Source organism: Hippocampus bargibanti, linkage group LG20 (assembly GCF_051943395.1).
Source record: "Hippocampus bargibanti isolate YZ-2025 linkage group LG20, ASM5194339v1, whole genome shotgun sequence".
Taxonomy (NCBI): Eukaryota; Metazoa; Chordata; class Actinopteri; order Syngnathiformes; family Syngnathidae; genus Hippocampus; species Hippocampus bargibanti.
Genome location: NC_142753.1, coordinates 11,304,583 through 11,325,384, shown reverse-complemented (window position 1 = coordinate 11,325,384; position 20,802 = coordinate 11,304,583). Strand labels below are relative to the sequence as shown.

The 20,802-nt window shown below is 39.7% G+C and overlaps 3 protein-coding genes across 5 annotated transcripts; all 3 read right to left on the bottom strand.

Annotated features, from left to right (window-relative positions):
• On the bottom strand, positions 1-7,759 carry LOC148883195 (uncharacterized). 3 transcript variants are annotated; one of them, XM_089023821.1, is made up of 10 exons: positions 7,447-7,759; positions 7,304-7,372; positions 6,225-6,249; positions 4,369-4,452; positions 4,145-4,293; positions 3,958-4,074; positions 3,173-3,215; positions 2,161-2,908; positions 1,051-1,274; positions 1-441 (listed from the first exon to the last, which is right to left on the bottom strand). In XM_089023821.1, the coding sequence occupies exons 1-10, from the start codon at positions 7,504-7,506 to the stop codon at positions 176-178; spliced, it is 1,785 nt and encodes a 594-aa protein (XP_088879947.1). In that variant the 5' UTR covers positions 7,507-7,759; the 3' UTR covers positions 1-175. The 3 variants fall into 3 exon arrangements, with proteins under 3 accessions (XP_088879947.1, XP_088879948.1, XP_088879949.1); XM_089023822.1 differs by lacking the exon at positions 6,225-6,249 and having other exon boundaries at positions 7,447-7,514; XM_089023823.1 differs by lacking the exons at positions 6,225-6,249; positions 7,304-7,372; positions 7,447-7,759 and adding an exon at positions 4,559-4,693.
• Positions 7,760-8,481: 722 nt separating this feature from the next.
• On the bottom strand, positions 8,482-13,094 carry rprd1a (regulation of nuclear pre-mRNA domain containing 1A). Its single transcript, XM_089023914.1, has 7 exons — positions 12,726-13,094; positions 11,648-11,777; positions 11,397-11,503; positions 11,219-11,313; positions 10,766-10,892; positions 9,804-9,979; positions 8,482-9,614 (listed from the first exon to the last, which is right to left on the bottom strand). The coding sequence occupies exons 1-7, from the start codon at positions 12,874-12,876 to the stop codon at positions 9,516-9,518; spliced, it is 885 nt and encodes a 294-aa protein (XP_088880040.1). The 5' UTR covers positions 12,877-13,094; the 3' UTR covers positions 8,482-9,515.
• A 513-nt stretch (positions 13,095-13,607) lies between these two features.
• Positions 13,608-15,451, bottom strand: tube1 (tubulin, epsilon 1). Its single transcript, XM_089023477.1, has one exon. It carries the CDS (start codon positions 15,129-15,131, stop codon positions 13,749-13,751), a length of 1,383 nt encoding a protein of 460 aa, XP_088879603.1. The 5' UTR covers positions 15,132-15,451; the 3' UTR covers positions 13,608-13,748.
• Positions 15,452-20,802: the final 5,351 nt, after the last annotated feature.

The following is a 20,802-nucleotide window of genomic DNA, read 5'->3' as shown; positions in this document are numbered from 1 at the left end:
TTTGACAAACGTTTTATTATTCACATCTCCTGAAAAATAATCAACAATGAAATCTGTCCCAAAAATGCAAAAGTGTGATCGGTCCTGGTTTGGGTCCTCTCATACATGTTCATAACTCGAATGGTTATAAGTCGGGGAGCGTCTGTAATCAATTGTAAACTGAGTCTACGAGACATTAATTATTGGAGGATGAATTCTGGGACATTAATTCCAGGATAGTGGATGTGAGTTTTTGGAGACTTTTGGAGTACTGAGGGTTCCGATCCTGCAACCCGAGTGGCCTCTCCATGTCCGGTGTTGGCGAGCGGGAATCCCAAAAACCTTTGGAGAACTGTTGCACGTCACGCTGTTGAAAGTGTTCGCCTTGATGGAATTGTTGCGGGCGCTGCGCTCGCTCATCCAGGCGCCATGACGTGTTCATCTGTTGCTGGCCAAAATCCGCTGAAGCGCAGGAGAAAAGATGACAAGATAGATTCTGCCTGTATTCTCGCTCCTCATCCGAAAAGCTTCGTCAGCTAACTATTTTTTTTGCTAGTAGCTCTGGCCATATGTATGTATCCCTAATGGACAGAGGTGGCGGTTGGGGGGGAGAAGTGGACTCCTCCCTGTAGTTAATCTGATTACCTCTTTTGTTCTGTCTAATTAAATTCTATGACTGACTCTGATTGCCCCATTCGCACTGGTATCAATACCAGAGTGAATGAGGTTGGGGGGGAGCGAATCAAGAGCGAATGGGGCAATCAGAGTTAGTCATGTTAGAACATAATCAGACTGAACAAAAGAGGTAATCAGATTAGCTTGAGGGAGTAGTCCAACTTCAGCTCCCCCCAACTTCAGAGCAGGGACCTATCAAAGCAGAGTTGTGGCACCTCCATCTCTGTCCATTAGGGATAAATGGGTATATATCAGGTACAGTACCAGCAAAACTGTAGTTCGCTGACGAAGCTTTTCAGATGAGGTCCGACACCTTCAAAGAAGTACAGATGACGGCTGAAGAAACCTTTTCATCGATGTATAGCTGATGTTGTGAAAACGTACACTCAGTAGTACCTTTGTGGCTGTTCCTGTTCAAGTCACCGAGCTCGCTGCGTCCTTGATGCTGGTACACCTGATGGTCATCTCGTGTGTTGTTCCAGTCTCTTCCATGCTGCCCTACCTGCGACGGTGAGAACCGTTCGGGATACCGCATGGATCTCTGGCTCTCTTGCTGGAAGGTTCGACCGCTTGATTCCAGAGGAGCCCTGAGGTCAGCATCCCCAGGTTTGGCCTTGAACCTGTTGAACAATAATCCAGAGGGGGGTTAATTTAAAGGACAACCGACGCCTCCGAACAAGTTGTGTCCATAATTTGTAAAATGACTTCAAATGACTTCTACTGAGAGTATTTTACAAAGATTACACAGCATATAGCTATATTTTACGTTTTGAGACTAGCGCTGAATATTCAGGAAGTGTTGTTTTCGAGTTGGTGACGATTCCTGACGCCACGGAAGGAACACCCCTGACCGAGAAAGCAACACACAATGCATTTTGGGTACTTTGTTTGCTCTGAAAACTTGGTGATCTGTGTTGATGGCGAAATTAGAAGGAAAAAACATAAATAACGCGATGGTGAATTGTTGTGTGTTGCACCAAGACTACTATTTGATAGTAGTTGACACAAATTCCCAGCAGACAAATCAGCCCATTTCCAACGGAGCTTGGGCGCCATCTTGTGCATTTTCTGTGACGCTACATTGGAGTCCAGACTCCTCAAAATGACACGGAAGGACTCCTTTAATCGATTGCAAACATATATGCTTTCCTCTTCAGAACTATTTAAATCATATTCATAACTGGAAGAGTAACAAGAAAGCATCTTCTCCCAATCTGAAGCCATTGTTTTGATTCTCCAGCAAGGTGAAGACGTCCTGGTGTGACGTCACAAACAAGGGGGCGGGACCTTCTGAAACTCGGCAACTCCGAGGTCATTTTGAAGTAGTTTTGGGACACTTTAAGTCATTTTTATTGGTGTTTTTCATTTGACTAAAAATATCATCCTGCGTGTTTTGGCTATTTGAGATGCTATAAAACGTTTTTCTGATGTCAGTTAGGAAACAAAAAAACATGGTGTCGGTTGTCCTTTAAGGCAACAAGAACTTGTGACCAATCAATCACTTACATCCTATTGGCCACCGCTACCTCCTCGGGCGTGGCGTCCGAGAAGCGGCTTTTTCTTTTGCGTATACCGGATCCCCCGTCGCCAGCGGGACCTTTCATGAAGCGGCGGAAGGGTTCCGGAATGGCGGACATGTTCCTGGAAACTTCCTGAGAAGTTTGGGAGTGAGCGGCTTCAATTGAAAAGGATTCTGATGGTTGTCTTCCGTGATTGTAATCCGTGAAAAGCCCAATAGGTTTGCCCGAAGGTAAACCGACGTCCCTCGCGGGAGGTTTCGGGATGTTTGTGGACCACTGCTCGTTATCCCCTTGAAAACCAGGACTATGGTGCTTATAATTAAGACCCTGGGGCTGAAACTCACGTATCCCATCATCGGTCAATAACTCATTTTTTGCTCCCTGCTCTCGATAACCCTCTGGGGGTCGATCCCAAATCTGTTGCGTCTCCTTATAAGGCTCCGCCCTTCTTTTTTGCGAGGCGCCATTATTGAGACGATAATCCAAATCCAGACTCTTTCCTTGAAGAGGAACGCTTTCGTAGCCGCCCGCCTTCGTCGGCGGATGATTCCACTTGTTTGTTGTCGGTCTACGTTCCGCCGCGTTCATCGGACGAGCCTCCGTCGGGACGAACGGGGCTCTGCTCGGAGGATCGGGCAAAAAACTAGGGCGGTCCGTGTCTTGGGATTTCTGCTTCCGTTTGGCCTGGTTTGAGATGTTCGGTCGGTTGATCTTTGGCATCTCCCATTGGGGAACTACACAATTAAAATGCATTTTAATATTCCACACAACCTGTACGCTAAGCTACAGAACCGAAACAGATCCAAATACAGGTAACGATAGAACACACCGACAAGATTCAAGCTACTGGTTCACGTGGGGGAAAAACACCCATTGGTAGCCAGAAAACAAGATGGAGGAACCTATGCTTGTATGAAGTGGTCGCCACGGCAACCCATTTCGACACGACATTTGTTCTCTTTTATAACTGCGGCCTCTCTTAATGTGTATTTATTTACCTCTTCTCATTTGGTTTTCCACATTCTTCGTTTTCTTCAAGGGCTGTAACAGAAACAAGTTTTTAGCGATGTATTCATTTGTATTGATTAACTCATTCACTGCAGGACCATGCGCAAAAATGTGGCCACTCCGGTGCCAGGGTTTTTGTCATTGTCACTTGAATTCCAGGACACACAGAATATTGAGTTTTAGGACTACATCAACTTTCAATGCAGCACTTCTTTCATCAGGAAAAAAAAAAAAAAGAATTCCTAAATTATATAGGTCTGGAGTTATCTGAGCTTGAAATGAAGGCAACTGTCCAAAATACAATGCAATACATACATATTGGTTTATATAGCGCTCTAACAACAACTAAAACTGGAACAAAGCGCTAATATTGACAAAAGGCAAAAAACGCTCCTTGTGGAAAAGAAAACAAAACATTGCCAGAGGCCATGGTCAGCGCTTTGTCAGCACCCAAGCATGAAAAAAAAAAAAAAAAAAACATGTACAAATTCAGGAATGATGCTCTACGTCATATTTTCAATTACGGGATAAGGTCTGTTTATTTATTGTATGTCTATTTAACCGTTTATTTATTTGTGTGTTTATCTTTTTATCTATCTATCTATCTATCTATCTATCTATCTATCTATCTATCTATCTATCTATCTATCTATCTATCTATCGATCTATCCATCTATCCTTTCATTAATTAATTCATTTATGTATTCGTTCATTTTCGATCCCTCCTTTTCACTGGTTTAATGTGAGGACAAAGTGACAAGAATCTGCATCTTACTTTGGGACGTCCGCTTCCGTCCTGCCGGGCGATGATCTCGGCTCTGGTGCGAATTATCTTGCCTGTTTGGATAATTGAGGGTTTTCCCCAAGAAACCAGATCTGGACGCTTATTCTCCTGTAATGAATCCTTGCTTTGAGTTAGTTACACTATTATTATTATTGTGTGTAAATATAAACCGCATTACAATATATTTCTGCCTGTGTCGTCGTCCAATCACGTGATGGATCATTTCCGGAGGGTACCCGGTGGTGTTACATAACGTGCATGTATATCGGGGCCCCATAGTGGCATGGCCCACGTTCACACACGGTACCTCTTCCAAGAAGTTTAAACCTGAAATAGGGACAAGATTCTTATAATGAAGTTCATTTAAGATCTGCAAAGTGTGCTCGGACGGCTTTACGTTACCGATTACTGGTTCGTCAAGGTTCAGGTAATCCACGTATTGTAAAATGTCGTCAAATTTAGGGATTGGGTTTCGGACCATGTGACCTGACAGAAGACATGAGAAACATGACGACAGGGGCAATAGTTGAGCACGACACGTAAAATGATGTTCTGAAACGGGTTCATTTTTAATAATTGACAAAATATTTACCTTCTCTAGATCATTATACAGTATGTATGCATGCATAAAGAGAAAGAGTGTCGTCGTTGTACGTCGGGAGACCAATTCAAGTGAGGCTCATACTGAGACTGTTGCCTCACGCAAATCAGAAGAAATTCCAACATGAACCTTCAAGACCTAAAGAAGAAAAGTTCTCAAGTGAAACTCCCCACAGCGATTCACATGCTATCGAGAAAAAAAAAAACGATTGCTTTTGCCTAATTGGCCAAAATCTCGAACAGGAAACGATCCAAATAAATAATAGAATAGTGACACCAGAGATGATGGTGGATTTCAAGAAACATCCTTCGCCACTGTCAACTGCCCCCTGTGTCAACCGTCGAGACCTTCAAGTTCATGAGAATCACAGTCTCCCATGATTATGAAGTGGGAGGTCAATACCAATGTCCATCCTGAAAAAAGGCCCAGCAGAGGATGAATCAACCCGTCAGGGTTTAGTTTGGGGCCGCCACAAAAAGGACAAAATCCGACTGCAACGCCCAGTTGAGACTGCGGGAAAAATACCATTCCCACTGTTGAGGACTTGCACACCGCAAGAACCAAGACAAGGACATAGAAAATCCTACTGGACCCCTGAAACCCTGCCCACCACCTTTTCCAGCTCCTCTGCAATTGTCATTGGGAGGTATTACCGCATAACAGTGCCCTTACATTACAGACTTTCATACTTATTTGTCATGTTCTAGTTCATCATAGTTGCTAGTTCTTCATACTCGAGTAGCCCTAATTCCTTGTGTGTTCTACATACTCAGCCAATAAAAATGATTGGGATTCATAACAGAAAATAAAAGAAACTGCAGGATCCAGGCAGTGTTTCCAGAAGGTAATGCAGCACAAGAACCAAGTTAAAGTTCCTCAAGAGAAGAAACAAACTGAAAAAGCAATGAGGATCAAGAATTGGGTACCCAAAGAACAACGCTACACTTCTAGTACGTTAGAATTTCAGGTTTTCTGGATCAAAGCATTCTCAGAAACTTCATTTTCCTACAAAAAGCTATGAATCCAAGAGAAAAACAAACCCTCCCTTTCGTGCAACTGGCTGCTCATAGATTTTGTTTCCTTTGAGTTGACACAATACAATACATATCGATTTATATAGCGCTTTAACAACAGCTGAAGCTGGAACAAAGCGCTTAACATGGACAACTATCATAATACAGGAAATAAAGCAGTCACAAAGATAGTAGAAAGCTCCGGGGAGTAAAACCAAGATCCAGTTGGAATCATGTTGAACCAAATTCCATAGAATACAGGTGAGTTTTGAGGCGTGTTTGAAAGATGGGCAGCGAGGGGTCTTGCCAAATATTCAGTGGCAGGTCATTCCAGAGAGTGCGACCAGCAATTGAAAAGTACCAAGACTTTGTTTTCCGCCACATGAAAATTCACAAGAACTTTACTGGGACTCAGAAGTGAAGACTTGATGATCCGATTGAAAATTACAACGGCTGATGGAAAATTCGAAGGTGCTGCAACCACTATTTCAGTCTTTACAGACAAAAAGTCTGTAAAGACCAAGCCACGTTACCCGCCTTTACGTGCACACCTGTACATAGCAGGCTGACAGAAAAGATAAAACTAACATACGAGAAGCTACCGCAGACCCCAAACGACTTGATGGACAACTGAGTCTACTTACCAGCGGCGACAGCGGCATCCTCTTTCTGGCAGGGATGAAAGAAGAGCAATTAAAACAACAAAATCAATCAGTGATAAGCACAAGTGTTGATGGGTGTCTATGATGGAAACAGAACATTGTAAACTGTGAGGTCATTTGATACATTTATGTTCTGGAGAACCAAGCACTCAACCAAAAGTCAAACATTTGAGTGTAAGGTGAGCGGACAAACATGACACTGGTGACGAAACTTACCAAGTCCTCCATTCTTACAAACGTTTTGGGTAGAATAAAACAACAACATATTCATTGATGCATTCGGGTAGTTTGTACTCAAGAGGGACTGATCCCAATGGTTCTTCTCAAAGTATCCGAGAGAAAACAAGACAAAAATCAAAGAGGAAATAGTTTGAGAAAGAAACTACACTACATTGAGAGAGTATTCATTCAGTTGATCAGGACCAGAAGATGTTTGGTTCAAGACGAGCCCCAAAGAGTGGAATGTGAAAGTGTGGAGCATGTGCGATTGAAGGGCGAGGAAAAGATAGGAGTGAAAATTGAGATTTCCTCTTCCTTGATATTCTTGAACCACAAGACTTCACAGGTGTAATCAAGACTGTCAGTCCTCGTGGTACACAATGCCATCAAGACAAAAAATGGGTGCCAAGCAGAAAAACAAGCTGTATTCAGCACCTGCCAAGACATGGTGGGAAAAGCAGAAAAGGGACATAGTCCACTGGTTTTCTTCATTGCTGGTTGACATCCAAGTGGCTTAGCCATTTTTTTTTTTTGGTTGCGAAAAGGCGTAGAATACTCTATTTAGTGTTCCTTGGTGGCAAAACAACATCCAGAAGGATCCTTTTTGCTGGTCCCCATTCAGGCTCCATATGCTGAAAATAAAGATAAGCTCTATATCCGCTGAATTTATGCCAGTCCTACACAACAATGACAGCGTTTTAATACGGACCCTTTTAAATGAGTTCGCAACATTACATCATTCTCAATGAGGTCATTTCTAATATAATTCACCTTTTGTGGGTGGAATGTAGACAAAGTATAACAATCTTATCGTTGTTTTATTATAATCTAATTTTAAGTACCTTTAAGTGTCCCGGGGTCGTCGTGTGTATCTTGTACAAATTGAGGCCCCTTAGGGATACTTCACAGACCTAAATTTAAGAACAAATAAGTAAACAATTTTAAGAGATTACGATGACGACACAATCCATTAAAACTCACTTACCGAACATTCAATGAACTCCGTTCCCGAATCATCTTCGTACGGGGTTGTAAACTCGTCCATTGTTAGTTAACTCGATTTTTTTGCCTGTTAAAACCTTTAACTAGGAGAGCTCACGATAGACTAAAATAATGCACACGAAATTTACACGTGGTTTGAAATTAAAGCTATTTCGGTATGAGCGTAAATGATAGCTCGAAGGATGTATTGACTATAATTCTGCTCAAATGAGATGCTCAGAAGTCTTAAAATTTAATCTTCATCAGATAAACGTAAGCGCGAATCATTTATAGGTTATGGCTTGCAAGCATCTACTTCCGGGTGTGGACAATCTCATGTCGAGGAAATTAGCATCATCGCCCCCTTTTGACTCGGCGCTATACTGCATGACGATTTAAATGTGTTAAAATATATATAACTTTAAAAAAAACAGTCATCTTGTCATAATAAATGCTTTTTACTTACCTTCCATTTCACGCAATTTATTCTTTTAAATAAAGCACATGCGATAAAGTACGACAGCCTGGTCGTCAGACATTAATGTAGAGTGAACGCTGGCGCGAATGGCGACCGCTGCTCACCCGCGAACAAAAAAAAATCTTATCCCGTGACTGTAAAGTGTCCTTGAGAGTTTTGAAAGGCGTTTAGAAATTATATGTATTATTATTATTAGTATTATTTCATCTTCCGTCGCCCTCTACGGGTCAGTTGGAGAAGTACTGTCAGTGACAACTTCCGGTACTAGCGGACAGTGCCGTAAATGTGTCACTTTTGCGATATCTTCTTTTCCTTTCAAGGGGTCGCCACAGCAAATCAGTGTCCTCCATCTAAAATAAATAAATAAATGCATGTTAGAATCTTTATATTACTCCTTTCTCGTTCTAGACAAAATTCAGCTTCACTTTAAAATGCCAATAAGGGTGAACAAATTGTTTCACTCAATTTCTTATTTGAATAAAAAACTTGTTTTTTAATTCGAAGCTTTGATTCTGAAAAAAATATTGGGAATGCAAATTCCCACCACAGGAAGTAGAGGTATACCTTCATAGCCATTTTTATTGGAAACCAGTGGATATGTACAAAATGCTAACATTTGAATGGAAAATGTCATCTTGACTTGAATTAAAATATAAGATATTTACATGCAGCCATGGATTATTACCGGTATGTACATTGACTCCTGAATTACACATTTGCAATTACATCTTGAATGAACACTTCATACAGAATATTGGACACAAGTTGGCAAGAACCGCGGGCTATAATGAGTATACATGGGGAAAAAAACACAAAACAAAACATTGTAATAGCAATATGTATTAAAGGACAACCGACACCATTTTTTGTTTCCTAACTGACATCAGAAAAACGTTTTATAGCATCTAAAATAACCAAAACACGCAGGCTGATATTTTTCGTCAAATGCAAAACACCAATAAAAATGAGTTAAAGTGTTCCGAAACTACTTCAAAATGACCCCGGAAAGTTTCAGAAAGTCTCGTCCCCAGTCAATGACGTCACGCCAAGACGTCTTGCCTTGCTCGAGAATCAAAACAATGGCTTTAGATTCGGAGAAGATGCTTTCAGGCAGAAAATGGCGACAAAGCCGTGTAAGGAATTAATCAGCCCGTTTTCACAGGCTGATTAATTCCTTACATGGAGCTTTGTCGCCCTCTTCTGCCTGTTTTTGGTCCTACACGACGTTTTCAGACCAAAGAACAGCAAAATGCATTGACGTAATAGAAGAACTGCTACAATGAGTCCTTTTTTCGGTCAGGGGCGTTCCTTCAGTGACGTAGGGTGAGGACTCGTCACCAACTCAAAAACAACACTTCCAGAATATTCAGCGCGAGTCTTAAAACGTAAAATATAGCTATATGCGGTGGAATCTTTTTAAAATACGCTCAGTAGAAGTCATTTGAAGCCATTTTACTAATTATGGACTTACTTGTCCGGAGGCGTCGGTTGTCCTTTAAATGAGCAAAACAAGATGGGGGCATTGAAAACACATTGCAGAAAAAAAGACAAGAAACAATGCTAAAAGAAGCGAGAGAGGGACTCCAGGTCGAATGTCAGGTGGAGGAGTTGTGGAGTCCACCTGGGAGATTGTTTAAGCGGGATCGCAGCTCTTTCCGAACTTGGCTCACACGGGCCAGTTTGCGCTTGTATTCCTGGAAAAGGAGAAAGAAAAAGACACGGATATTTGAAATTAATGTTAATTAAAATTATTACATCTTGATTTACATTAAATTCATCATTAAAAGCAACCATTTGGAGAACAAAATCATCTCCCATCTCGCCATTTTTTTTTTTTTTTTCAATACAAAGTGATACAAATCCCCACTAAACTAATTACTGACCTCAAGTTTGTGCTCGTTGTGCACCAAACCGTCCCGTTGGCTTTGCAGGAAGCTGGTGAGCGTCCGCGTCAGCTGCCGCCGGTCGTCGATTTCGGCTGCCAGGCGGCCACTGTAATCGGCCAGTAGCATGCAGGCGTCGTCCACTTGGCGTGAAAAACGCGCGCCAGACTCCTTATCTGAAAGGGAAACAGAAACAGGACGTGATGGGTAAAAATCAGACCGTTTTTTTTTTCCTCAACCCAAAAGCGGTGGCCAAAAGTACTACTTTAAAAGATAGGGGCAAATAAAAAAACGTAAATACTATTTTAAAATACATTGTTTAAAAAATATAAGTGGATAAAATAATGACAGTGTAAGTCTCACTTGACAAACAAAATGCAAATAAATATTCCTATCCATATAAATATATAACAACCTTTAAGATCTGGATCAGAAAGGAAATGACTAGTTTTGAATGATAAATCCAAAATTAAAAAATATGTTTCTTATAAATATATATATATATATATATATATATATATATATATATATATATATATATATATATATATATATATATATATATATATATATATATATTTGTATTTTTGTATGGCAGGGCTGTAGAAAACATTTCTCCATTTCTTCTGAAAGAAAAGAAATTCTCAAAATGTCAGAAATTCTTTATACAGGATTCAAGATGGCGCCGCGAGAGTGGCTGCCTTTCCAGCAGCTCCTGTATTTTGTTTTTCTACTTCTTTCTTTCCTCTTCCTTTAATCACTTTGCTGCTGTGAAATGTACATTTCTCCAATGCGAGACGAATGAAGGTACATCCCATCCAATCCAATTTCAAGTGCGTGTAGTTCACATTGTGGCGTGTAAAGTGTCCTTGAGAGTTTTGAAAGGCGCTTAGAAATTAAATGTATTATTATTATTATGATAAAAATAACAGCATGACAAAGACGTCAATATCTTGGCCTACCTGTGATCCTGTGCAGCAGCGACGTGTCCTGCACTTCGGCAGGAAGTGAGGAAATCCGCTGACGCAGGAGCGAATCCCCCAAGGTGGCGTTTTCCAGCTCCTGAAGCGCTCGGATCAATTCCGACGTCTGTCAGGACGACACCAGCACAACATGAGGATTCAAACTCAAGCGTGGTTGTTACAAAAAAAAAAAAAAAAAAAACGTCCTGACGGGATGTCGCGAACAAGGGGGCGGGACCTTCTGAAACTCGCATTTCTGAGGTCATTTTGAAATCGTTTTGGGACGCTTTAGTCATTTTTTAATTGGTGTTTTGCATTTGACTAAAAATACCAGCCTGCGTGTTTTGGCTACTTTAGATGCTACAAAACGTTTTTTTCTGATATCAGTTAAGAAACAAAAAAAAAAAGGTGTCAGTTGTCCTTTAAAGCGCCCCGTTGTCACCCGTGAGGCACCTGTGGCGGCTCGGCTGGGGAAGTATGTCCAGCAAAGTTGTCATTGAGGGCTTGGATGGATTCGTAAGACCTCTTGGTGGGCTTCCTCTCGCCATCTGCGCAACATCACAGGAGATCACCGTTAACCACTAGATTATTTTTTTTAAACTACGTGAGACAAAATGCAAACGGAGCTTACAGAGGACTTTGGACAGTTGGTCCAGGAGCTCATTTTCATAGACGGCTCTCTCCTGCCAGATGGACAACACTCGGCCTAATTGCTTCTTACAACCGTCCTCGCACTCCCTGGAGGGAAAGATGACAACAAAGTGAAAGTTAGAAATGTTTTTTTTGTGACCAAGAGCAGGGATCACTCTTAGCTACTGATACACGTATCCCTGTGCACACATGTACAAAGACATAGACACACACACACACACACACACATACCTGTAAACATGTTTGAACGCATCAACAATGACGGGTGCGAAATCTTGAGTGAACTCGGGTCCTTTCCTCTTGCTGTTCTGAATGACATCATTTGCCAAGTAGAGGAAAGTCAGCTTGCGTGACACCGGAGCTGCACACACAAGCAAGGTGTCAAAAGAGAATTGCTACTGAAACAGCAAATGTAACACAGCCTGTTTTGGTCTTAAGACTACATTTTGTACTTCATGGTCAATTTCTAAGAGCTGAAAATTGCATAGCTGTCAACTGGCCGTATTTTGCAGTATTCTGCACGATTTTTCCACATTTTTAGATGTGTACGACATACAAGAAAGTTTTTACGGGAAACGCAAAAATTGTTAAATACAATTTTTAGATATTTTTGATTCCGTTTTCGTCAATAAATATTAGCAGTAATGTTAATTATAACAAATATCGCTACTCGTAAAAAGCAAAGTCGACCACCGAGAAAACAAGTCCGTGCGAAAAGTCTCGAGAAGAAACAAAGGTTCCGAGAAGATAGTTCCGGTTAAGTGGAATTTTATTTTGAAATCAGTTAAATGAAACATTTTACCGTGTTTTTTTTCGCCGTAATATCAGTCATATTAAACATTATACGTCGTAAGAACACCAATTCAAATTCTTCTTTTGCTGTGGACTAAGTAAAAAAGCCACACTGCTCTATAACAAAGAACATACTTGATTATCGACAGAAATATGTTATAACTTGTTAAAAGTATTCATGTTTACATGTGAAATGTTAATAAAATTGCGCATGTTTTTTTTCAGTAAGTAAGGAAAAATCGAGCCGTTAGTAAAGTCACGGTGTTTCGCATGTTGACATCTATGGCTGATTCTGAGGTCTCGGTTAAGATGGTCTCGACCACAGTGTTAGATGTAGACTTTGGGGGGTGTGAAAGGTTTTAATTCCTGATTAGGCTGATTTTAAATTCGTTCCCATCAGCAATAATTGTAAACACAACCTATATTACGCACTTGGTTGGAGGAGCCCGGAGGTCGCCTGCACCACAATCTGCACATGCTGACAAAGAACACTTTGAGATGGCCGGATTTCGCTTACCTTTAACGAGCTCGTTGTACCAAACGTGCACGATGGTCTTGGAGTGCTTCCTATGGTGGATGAGCCACAGAGATAGCGTCTGAACGCTCTGCTGAGAGTTGCTTAGCTCGGATAGTTTCTTCTCGAGAGCAGCTTCGGAGAACGAGGACATGTCGACCGCCGAACAAAATGTCGTCGATTCGCCGCCTTACCGACCAGCGTTAGCTTTGGTGTTCCAGCTTGTTGATTTATATTTGTATTTGTTTTTGCTTAATTTAAATGCCCCATAAGCAATAATACATCCAGCCCACGATTAAAACATGTTAGCACACTGCTTACGCAGCGCCATTCTTGACTAGCTTAGCCGAGCACGGTTGCCTGCGCGAGGCACTTCCGTGTCTTGCAATGACGCGTTCAAAACACGCCCCGAATTTGAATGTTTAAAATATCGATTTTAAATTTAAATGCCATTCATAAAATTATATTTAAAATTTCAAGAACATTTGAATGTTAACAAGTTTAAATTGTACATACGTGAACCTAAATACTATAGCTTAAAAGATTCCTAGAAACCCTTAGTCGTTGTGATGTCGTATCGAAATTCGACATTTTAATGTAAACTAACACTATACAAAAAACACATGTAAACAAGCTTTTTTTAACACCGTAGTCATGATATACGTCATCACCATTAGCGTATTGGTCTAATGCTGCGGTGCGTCACGCGTCCGCCATATTGGATGTGCCAATCTGTAATAAAATAATACAATCACACATGTTAAGTCTCACGATTTTGACCACAATACTCACTTTATAAAGCAACGATTCACACAATACAGACAGTTCATTTGTAAGGTGAAAAAAAAAAAAATAACTAATTGAATGTATAAATCAACAATGAAGGCATTTTTCTGTTTTATTTACTTTTAATTTACACTTTTGCCACACTCACATTATTGTAGTATGCACCACAGAGTCGTGAGTACAAAAAAAAAAGGTTGATTTCGTGTGGTTTAAAGTTCATCCTTGTGTGTTGTTGCTGTATTATGCAATTTTCAATCTTGGTTCAGTGGGCTTTAATTTCACCACACTAGCATCCAGCTCGTGATAGTTCTCAATCAAAGAGTCAATGGATGTTACGGCCTCTGAGAATAAACTTTCCTCCATCCCCTCGACTTGCAAGTAATGGTGCAAGTGTGCCTTTTTCCTATAAAGTTTGCAGAATCGTTCTTTCATCTCCATGAATGTGTATTTGATAGCGGTGGTGTTGGCTAGCGCTAACAGGGATTGAGAGTGCCCAACGGGGGGCACAGAACAAAGACTTGTCTTCCACCCGTCTGGGATCCATGGCACAAAGGGCAAAGTGGGCTTTAATCTCTCAATATTTCTATGCAGGTCTGACATATGAACATTCCCCCTTAGCATGAGGGCACAGCAAAGGTAGAGACTGGGCTTCGGGTTGGTTTTGATTAATTGATATTTTTTACTGAATACATCATTAAAGAGCCTATCTAGTTGTCTGGTCGAATTTCCGAAACGCGGTTGTGTGTAGACAGGACTGAGACTCGGAACCAGGTAGTGTAATTGAGGAAAAGGAACCAGGTTCGTGGCAATTTCATTGAGATCCATGTTGAGCGAACCCTCAAAACGTGCAGAACTAGTAAGGTTTAGTAACATGTTAGCAACAATGTCATTCATCGCATCGAAAGGCTTCTCGAGTCCAGTTAGCCGATCCACTGCGGAGACTTTGTTGCCTTTTGTGTGTTGTCCACCTTGGCAAGCATATTCCAGCTTTAAAATATCAACAAGCGCTTGATTCTCCACAGGCAGAACGCAGTCGGCATTCTCGGTGAGGTCTGCTGTGGCCAGCATACTGTTGTAAGGTGACACGATGACGTCATCATCTGCGGATGGGTAGACGGGGATGACGATGCGACACACCTCAGGGAATTCATCATGGAGAAGACGCAGCACTTTGGTCCCGAGCCCCGAACCGGTACCTCCACCCATCGAGTGGATAAGAAAAAAACATTGCAAACAGTGGCACTTCTCTGCTGCCTTCCTCAGCTGATCCACGATTTTGTCCCTGGAGGTCGAGCCATACGTCATGTGTCCGACAGCCCAGTTGTTGCCCGCACCGGACACACCCGTGAGGAGCTGAGTGCTGTCGAAAATCTCTCCCAAAGGCCCCTTCAGGATCTCACTGATCACACCTTCCTCCATGTCCAGCAGTACCGCCCTTGCTTTCAGCTGCTGGATTCTCTTATTACCACCACGAGAGTCTCCATTGTGGAAAAAGGTGGCGGTGGAATCGTCATAACATCCCTTTTTGTTGAAATGGGCGTGTTCTCTCAAAGCAAGATCCCAAAAGCGACAACCAATCTGGTTTCCACACTGTCCGACTTGAACTATGACAGATTGTGTCATTTTTTTAATCCACGGAGTCACCAAAAATCTTGTTCTCAAAGTCGCGACACACAACGCGAGCTATAAAGAGGATATAAAGGAAGTGCCGCGACTGTTTGGACTTTCTTCTTCGTCTTTTTGGGACAGAAGTACGTTGCTGACAAGCGTTAATAAGTGCAGCAGCGCCTCTATGTGGCTAAAAAGCCTCACTGCAACACGAGTAACAACAACAACAACAACAACAACAACAATAATAATAATAATAATAATAAATAATAATAATAATGAAGTGACTGTAAAGTGTCCTTGAGAGCTTTGAATGGTGCTTAGAAATTAAATGTATTATTATTAATACTACTACTACTACTACTAATACTACTAATAATAATAATCCAGTGACTGTAAGTGACCTTGAGAGCTTTGAAAGGCGCTTAGAAATTAAATGTATTATTATTATTATTATTATTATTATTATTATTATTATTAATACTACTACTACTACTATAATAATAATAATCGCCTTTCAAAGCTCTCAAGGACACTACAGTCACAAACAAGCCTAGAAAGAAAAACAGATACAATAATAAATAAAATACAGTTATAAATAGAAACGAGATAAAGCTACAAGGAAAATTAAAACTAAATTAAGAAATAATTTTACAGACAAACAGGAGCAAAGCATGAAGGGGAAGGAGAGGAATGCAATCTTTTTTTCCACCCAAATACTTAAAAATGGTTAATTTTCCCATAAGGATAATATGGAGTCTGATGTAAAACATTCTTTCAAAATGCACCTATCTGCGGTGTTCTATTTTGACCGAATTCATCCGGGTCACGTCGTCTTTTGTGCACAGATAACGTTCCGGAAACAACGTGTGAGTTTGTCCCCATGGCAACCGGAGGAAGGGAGATTTCTGATTGTGTGTTTGTTGGCAGATTATTGGAGCGACCCAGATTGAGAACTAGCAAGCAATCTTTTTTTTTTATCTATATTTAACAGATTAACAGCGAGACATTCTGATACCACACATAAAATTATTTGTTAATTTAGTTTTAATTTTACGTGTAGCTTTATCTCGTTTTTATTTATAATTGTATGTTATTTATTATTGTACCTGTTTTTCTTTTATTCTTCTTTGTGACTGTAAAGTGTCCTTGAGAGCTTTGAAAGGCGCTTATTATTATTATTATTATTATTATTATTATTATTATTATTTAGTGGTAGTACTAGTAGCAGTATTAATAATAATACATTTAATTTCTAAGCACCTTTCAAAGCTCTCAAGGGCACTTTACAGTCACTGGATTATTATTATTATTATTTTAGTTTAATGTGATTGATGGAAAGAAAAGAACCCGTTGTAAATAAGACCCAAAAATAATAATAATAATAATAATAATAATAATAATGTTGAAGTTATTCAAAATGTAACGAAAATTAATATCAATTTTTAAAAAAGTTAATACGAAATGCATTTTTGTTTACATTTAAAGGTATAGAGCATGTAAAGAAATTAAATATCGAAAATAAAGCTATCACTATTTGGGTTGTGGCCATTGACAATCTTAAATCTATAAAATTATATACATCTAAGCGGGTGAACACATCCCAAAACCTTTTCGGCTGAGGTAACAATCTTTGTATTGAAATTTGTTGACATGTTTTTGTGTGCATGTGCGTGTGTGTTTTGTGAGGATTAACCCCCGTCTCAGGCTGTGATCACCCAAAGTGGCTCAAACCGCCATAATCCGTCGCAGTGATGCATTGTGGGAAGGATCTTCTTTGCCCCTGTTTGTCTGTCTGTTGAAATTTCAAAACAATGTAATTATTTTTCATTCATGAAACCAATTTAAAAACGTTTTAAATTAAATTGATCGACTGCAGATTAAAATAAAGTAATACAGGTAACGTTAAATATATTTTTGTATTAGTTTGATACAAATCCAACGATATCCCATTTAAATCACAGTTTAAGCACATTTGTAAAAACGGAAATGTAAAAAAACGACTGCTGTGTAATAGTTAATTCCGTGTCGTTTATCAAGTTAGACCGTCAAAATATAAAAGAAAAAAAATGTTGAAAAAGAATCGTAACAATGCTAGTGTATTTTTTTGTATACAAACATTACAACGTGAATCTTCCATAATACTTCCTGATCTGGCCACGTGACGGCACTGTGGCATCCGGGTCGTCTGGCCACGTCTTCCTCGTTGTCCGAATGCCACGCCCACCACAATCCTTTGGCGGATTGCGTCACACAGAAGGCGACGCCTTGCACAGTCACCAAGAGATTCATGGAACAAAAACAAGCAATTTAATCATTTAGTCATAAATCAATGTTCGGTATTTTGTCATGTATTGATTTTTAATCTAATTGGGGATATTTATTCAAATAAGCGTGTAAAAAAAGTCCAGGAATAAATCTAAGTACGAATTCTACATTTCCCTTATTGTAACTTTCATAATAAATACATATTAAAGCAAGGAACGAAATTAACAACTAGAAAATATGAGTTTTGAAAGGCGCATGTAAATGAAATGTATTATTATATAAAGTAAGTTAAGTAGATTAAAACTGCAGTACATTAAAAAAATATAAAAATATATAAAAACATAAAGTTACAAAAATAAAATACATGTATTGATAAAAGTTAAAAAATACTACCAAATTTAATTGCAATACTGAAATATACTGTAATGATGGATTCAAAATGACACAGAAGAGAATAGACATCTCAAATGTTTTTATAATAAAAAAATAATAATTATGAAATACATAATATTGGAATAAAACAGATCAACACATTCCCATCCATCCATTTTCTGATCTCTGGGGACACCCTGAACCGGTTTCCGGCCAAGACAGACAACCATTCTAGTGCACACGATATAAATATAATTTACTCTACATTGCAAGGCCTTCACAGCATTCAACAAATGTCTTGTTGTTTAAAAAAAACATACAGTGATACAGCGGTTTACGAACCCCTTGGCTTGCGAACTTTTCGGTTTACGAACGTTACATTGATGAAAATTTTACCTTGGTTACCTTAATTATAATACCATAGCCCATTTTTTATACAGAAAATAGGGTATATTTTGTGTAGTTTTACTGCTTAGAAAATTAAATTAGTAATTAGAAAATTATGTTTTATGGGGACCTGGGAACGGATTATTCTCATTTTAATGGTTTCCTATGGAAAATACATTTTTGGGATACACACTTTTCGCCTTACACCCTCTGTCTGGGAACCAGTTAAGTTTGTAAGCCAAGGTATCACTGCATATATATATATATATATATATATATATATATATATATATATATATATATATATATATATATATATACATTCAAGACAAAACATTGGCTTGCCTTGAAAAGTTCATCACCTTTTTTTATGTCTATAAAAGATGAAGTTGGTGATACCGTGTTACTAACCTTTGATTTACAACACGCTGGATTCATATGACCTGCATTGTGTTAATTGTTCACTTTGGTGATCAAATATTAAAAGCAACAAGTGTGACCGTTGTCCTCTCGACAACCAAGTTCCGTGCTGACAAACAATCCCCGCAATGATTGGTCGCCTTTTGTTGTTCATTGACGCCCAGAGTGAATGTTTGACTCCGACCGTGCCAAATGTCAATTGTTGTTGTTTCTCGCCCCCTCAAAACATCCCATCTTCAAAAATAGTTTATTTATAAACCCGTTTCTCCGCCACATTTCTGTCTCATGTTATGTGTCACAGGACGCAAAACAAATCCAGGAAGACGACACCCCGTTAAGATCGACATTCTTCATTCTTTTGTTTGTTTTTGACAGATTTGAGTCAGGAAACATATTAGCTATCTATTAGCTATATGGCTAGCTAGCTAGCTAGCTATTTGAGTCAGGATACATGAGATATCCAGCTCGTTAGTTAGCTATCTATTAGCTAGCTAGCTATTTGAGTCAGGAAACATGAGATATCTAGCTAGTTAGTTAGCTATCTATTAGCTAGCAAGCTAGAATTCTATCTACAATATTTTAGTTACATTTAAAAAGGTCAATTGATAAAGTTAACTTACCCATGCAATCTTCAAGTCAGGAAATATATTAGCTGTCTAGCTGGCTAGCTATCTATTAGCTATCTATCTAGTAAGCTGGCTATCTAATAGCTATATAGCTAACTAGCTATTTCAGTCAGTCAATTGAGTTATATTTCATTTATAAGCGCCTTTCTACTCCAGACGTGAGAAACCCGTAGATCACTATTTCACTAATGGAGCGTGCGATGTGAACAATGCATGCTAAATGCAAATGCGGCGCGCCTAGCATGTCATGTCATGTCATGTCATGTCATGAGACTGCCATCTTTCTCGGAAAAAACTAAAGATCTGTCGGCTGAGTCGGAAAATAACGTTCGGACATGTTGAAGCGCTATTCTTAACTTGAACTTTGCGCAGAACGAAGCAAACAAGCACTATTAAACCTTCAATCTTTCCACCGGCCGGTGAGTCACTCAGTAACAGCTTTATCGGCACCCAAACGCAAAGGAGGGCAGTCTTATCGCCACTTGAGTGAGACGATCGATATCAAGGTCAGACATTATAAAATATTGTCATAACGTGACGGGCCTGTGTCGGAATGATACACACGATGGCGACGGCGACATTCTTGGAAAATGCAAACAAGACTACTGGAGTGAAGGAGTGCTACAATGCTAGCTTCCACTAGCGGTGCATTGCTAGCTTAAATGTAGTTGAATGGGCCAATACATGGGGAAGAAATCAGTGGGAAGAAGACATTTTTGGCATTCTGTTGACTTGGTGATTGTATTGTTGCTATGTTGACTATTTACGATCATTTAATAATAATAATAATAATAATAATATTAAAATAGACACATTTTTGCAAATGTCTGGCAGTAATAATAATAATAATACATTTCATTTATAAGCGCCTTTCAAAACTCTCAAGGTCACTTTACAGTCACAGGAAGTTTTTCTGTGGGTGAGCGGCGGCAGCCACACGCGCCAGCGTTCACTCAACCCGGAATAACTCATAAAAGATAGAAAGCTAGCTAGCCAGCTAGTAGATAGCTAGACAGCTAATAGATAGCTAGCCAGCCAGATAGCTAATATGTTTCCTGACTCAAAGTGCTAGGTAGCTAGCTATATCGCTAATAGATAGCGAGTGAATGAGTTCATCTGCTGTGCACTCTATATGTAATAAGTGGAGGAGATAAAACATTCTTCAGAGGAAACCAGAACCTCAATGTGGTCCGCGGCAAAAAAAAAAAAATGTTTGACACTAATTCATTAAAATTAGTTTTTTTTATATCCAAGATGGAAGTTGCAGCCAAAAGGCACAACCTTGTGCATTCTGGGACAATTGACTTTTGGTGCCTCATTCACACTCACTGACTTCTTCCTGCAAACAAAAAGTATAATCGAGCGGGTAAAAGTCCAAACCGCTGCTCTCCGTTATCAACTACCAACCTACATTTTGCGTACTACACGCTTTACATAAGATAGTCATTCCCCCGACCGAAAATTGCCTTCATTTTGTTGATTGGCGTCTTCCAATGCGGCCATTGTGTTCCCATTGAGGGCCTCGCTGGCGTTACAAGGCAACAGTGCGCCTATTGTGCGTCAGCCGCACACAGCGCAACATTCAGTCAGTCATCGGCAGGTGTGGAAAATTC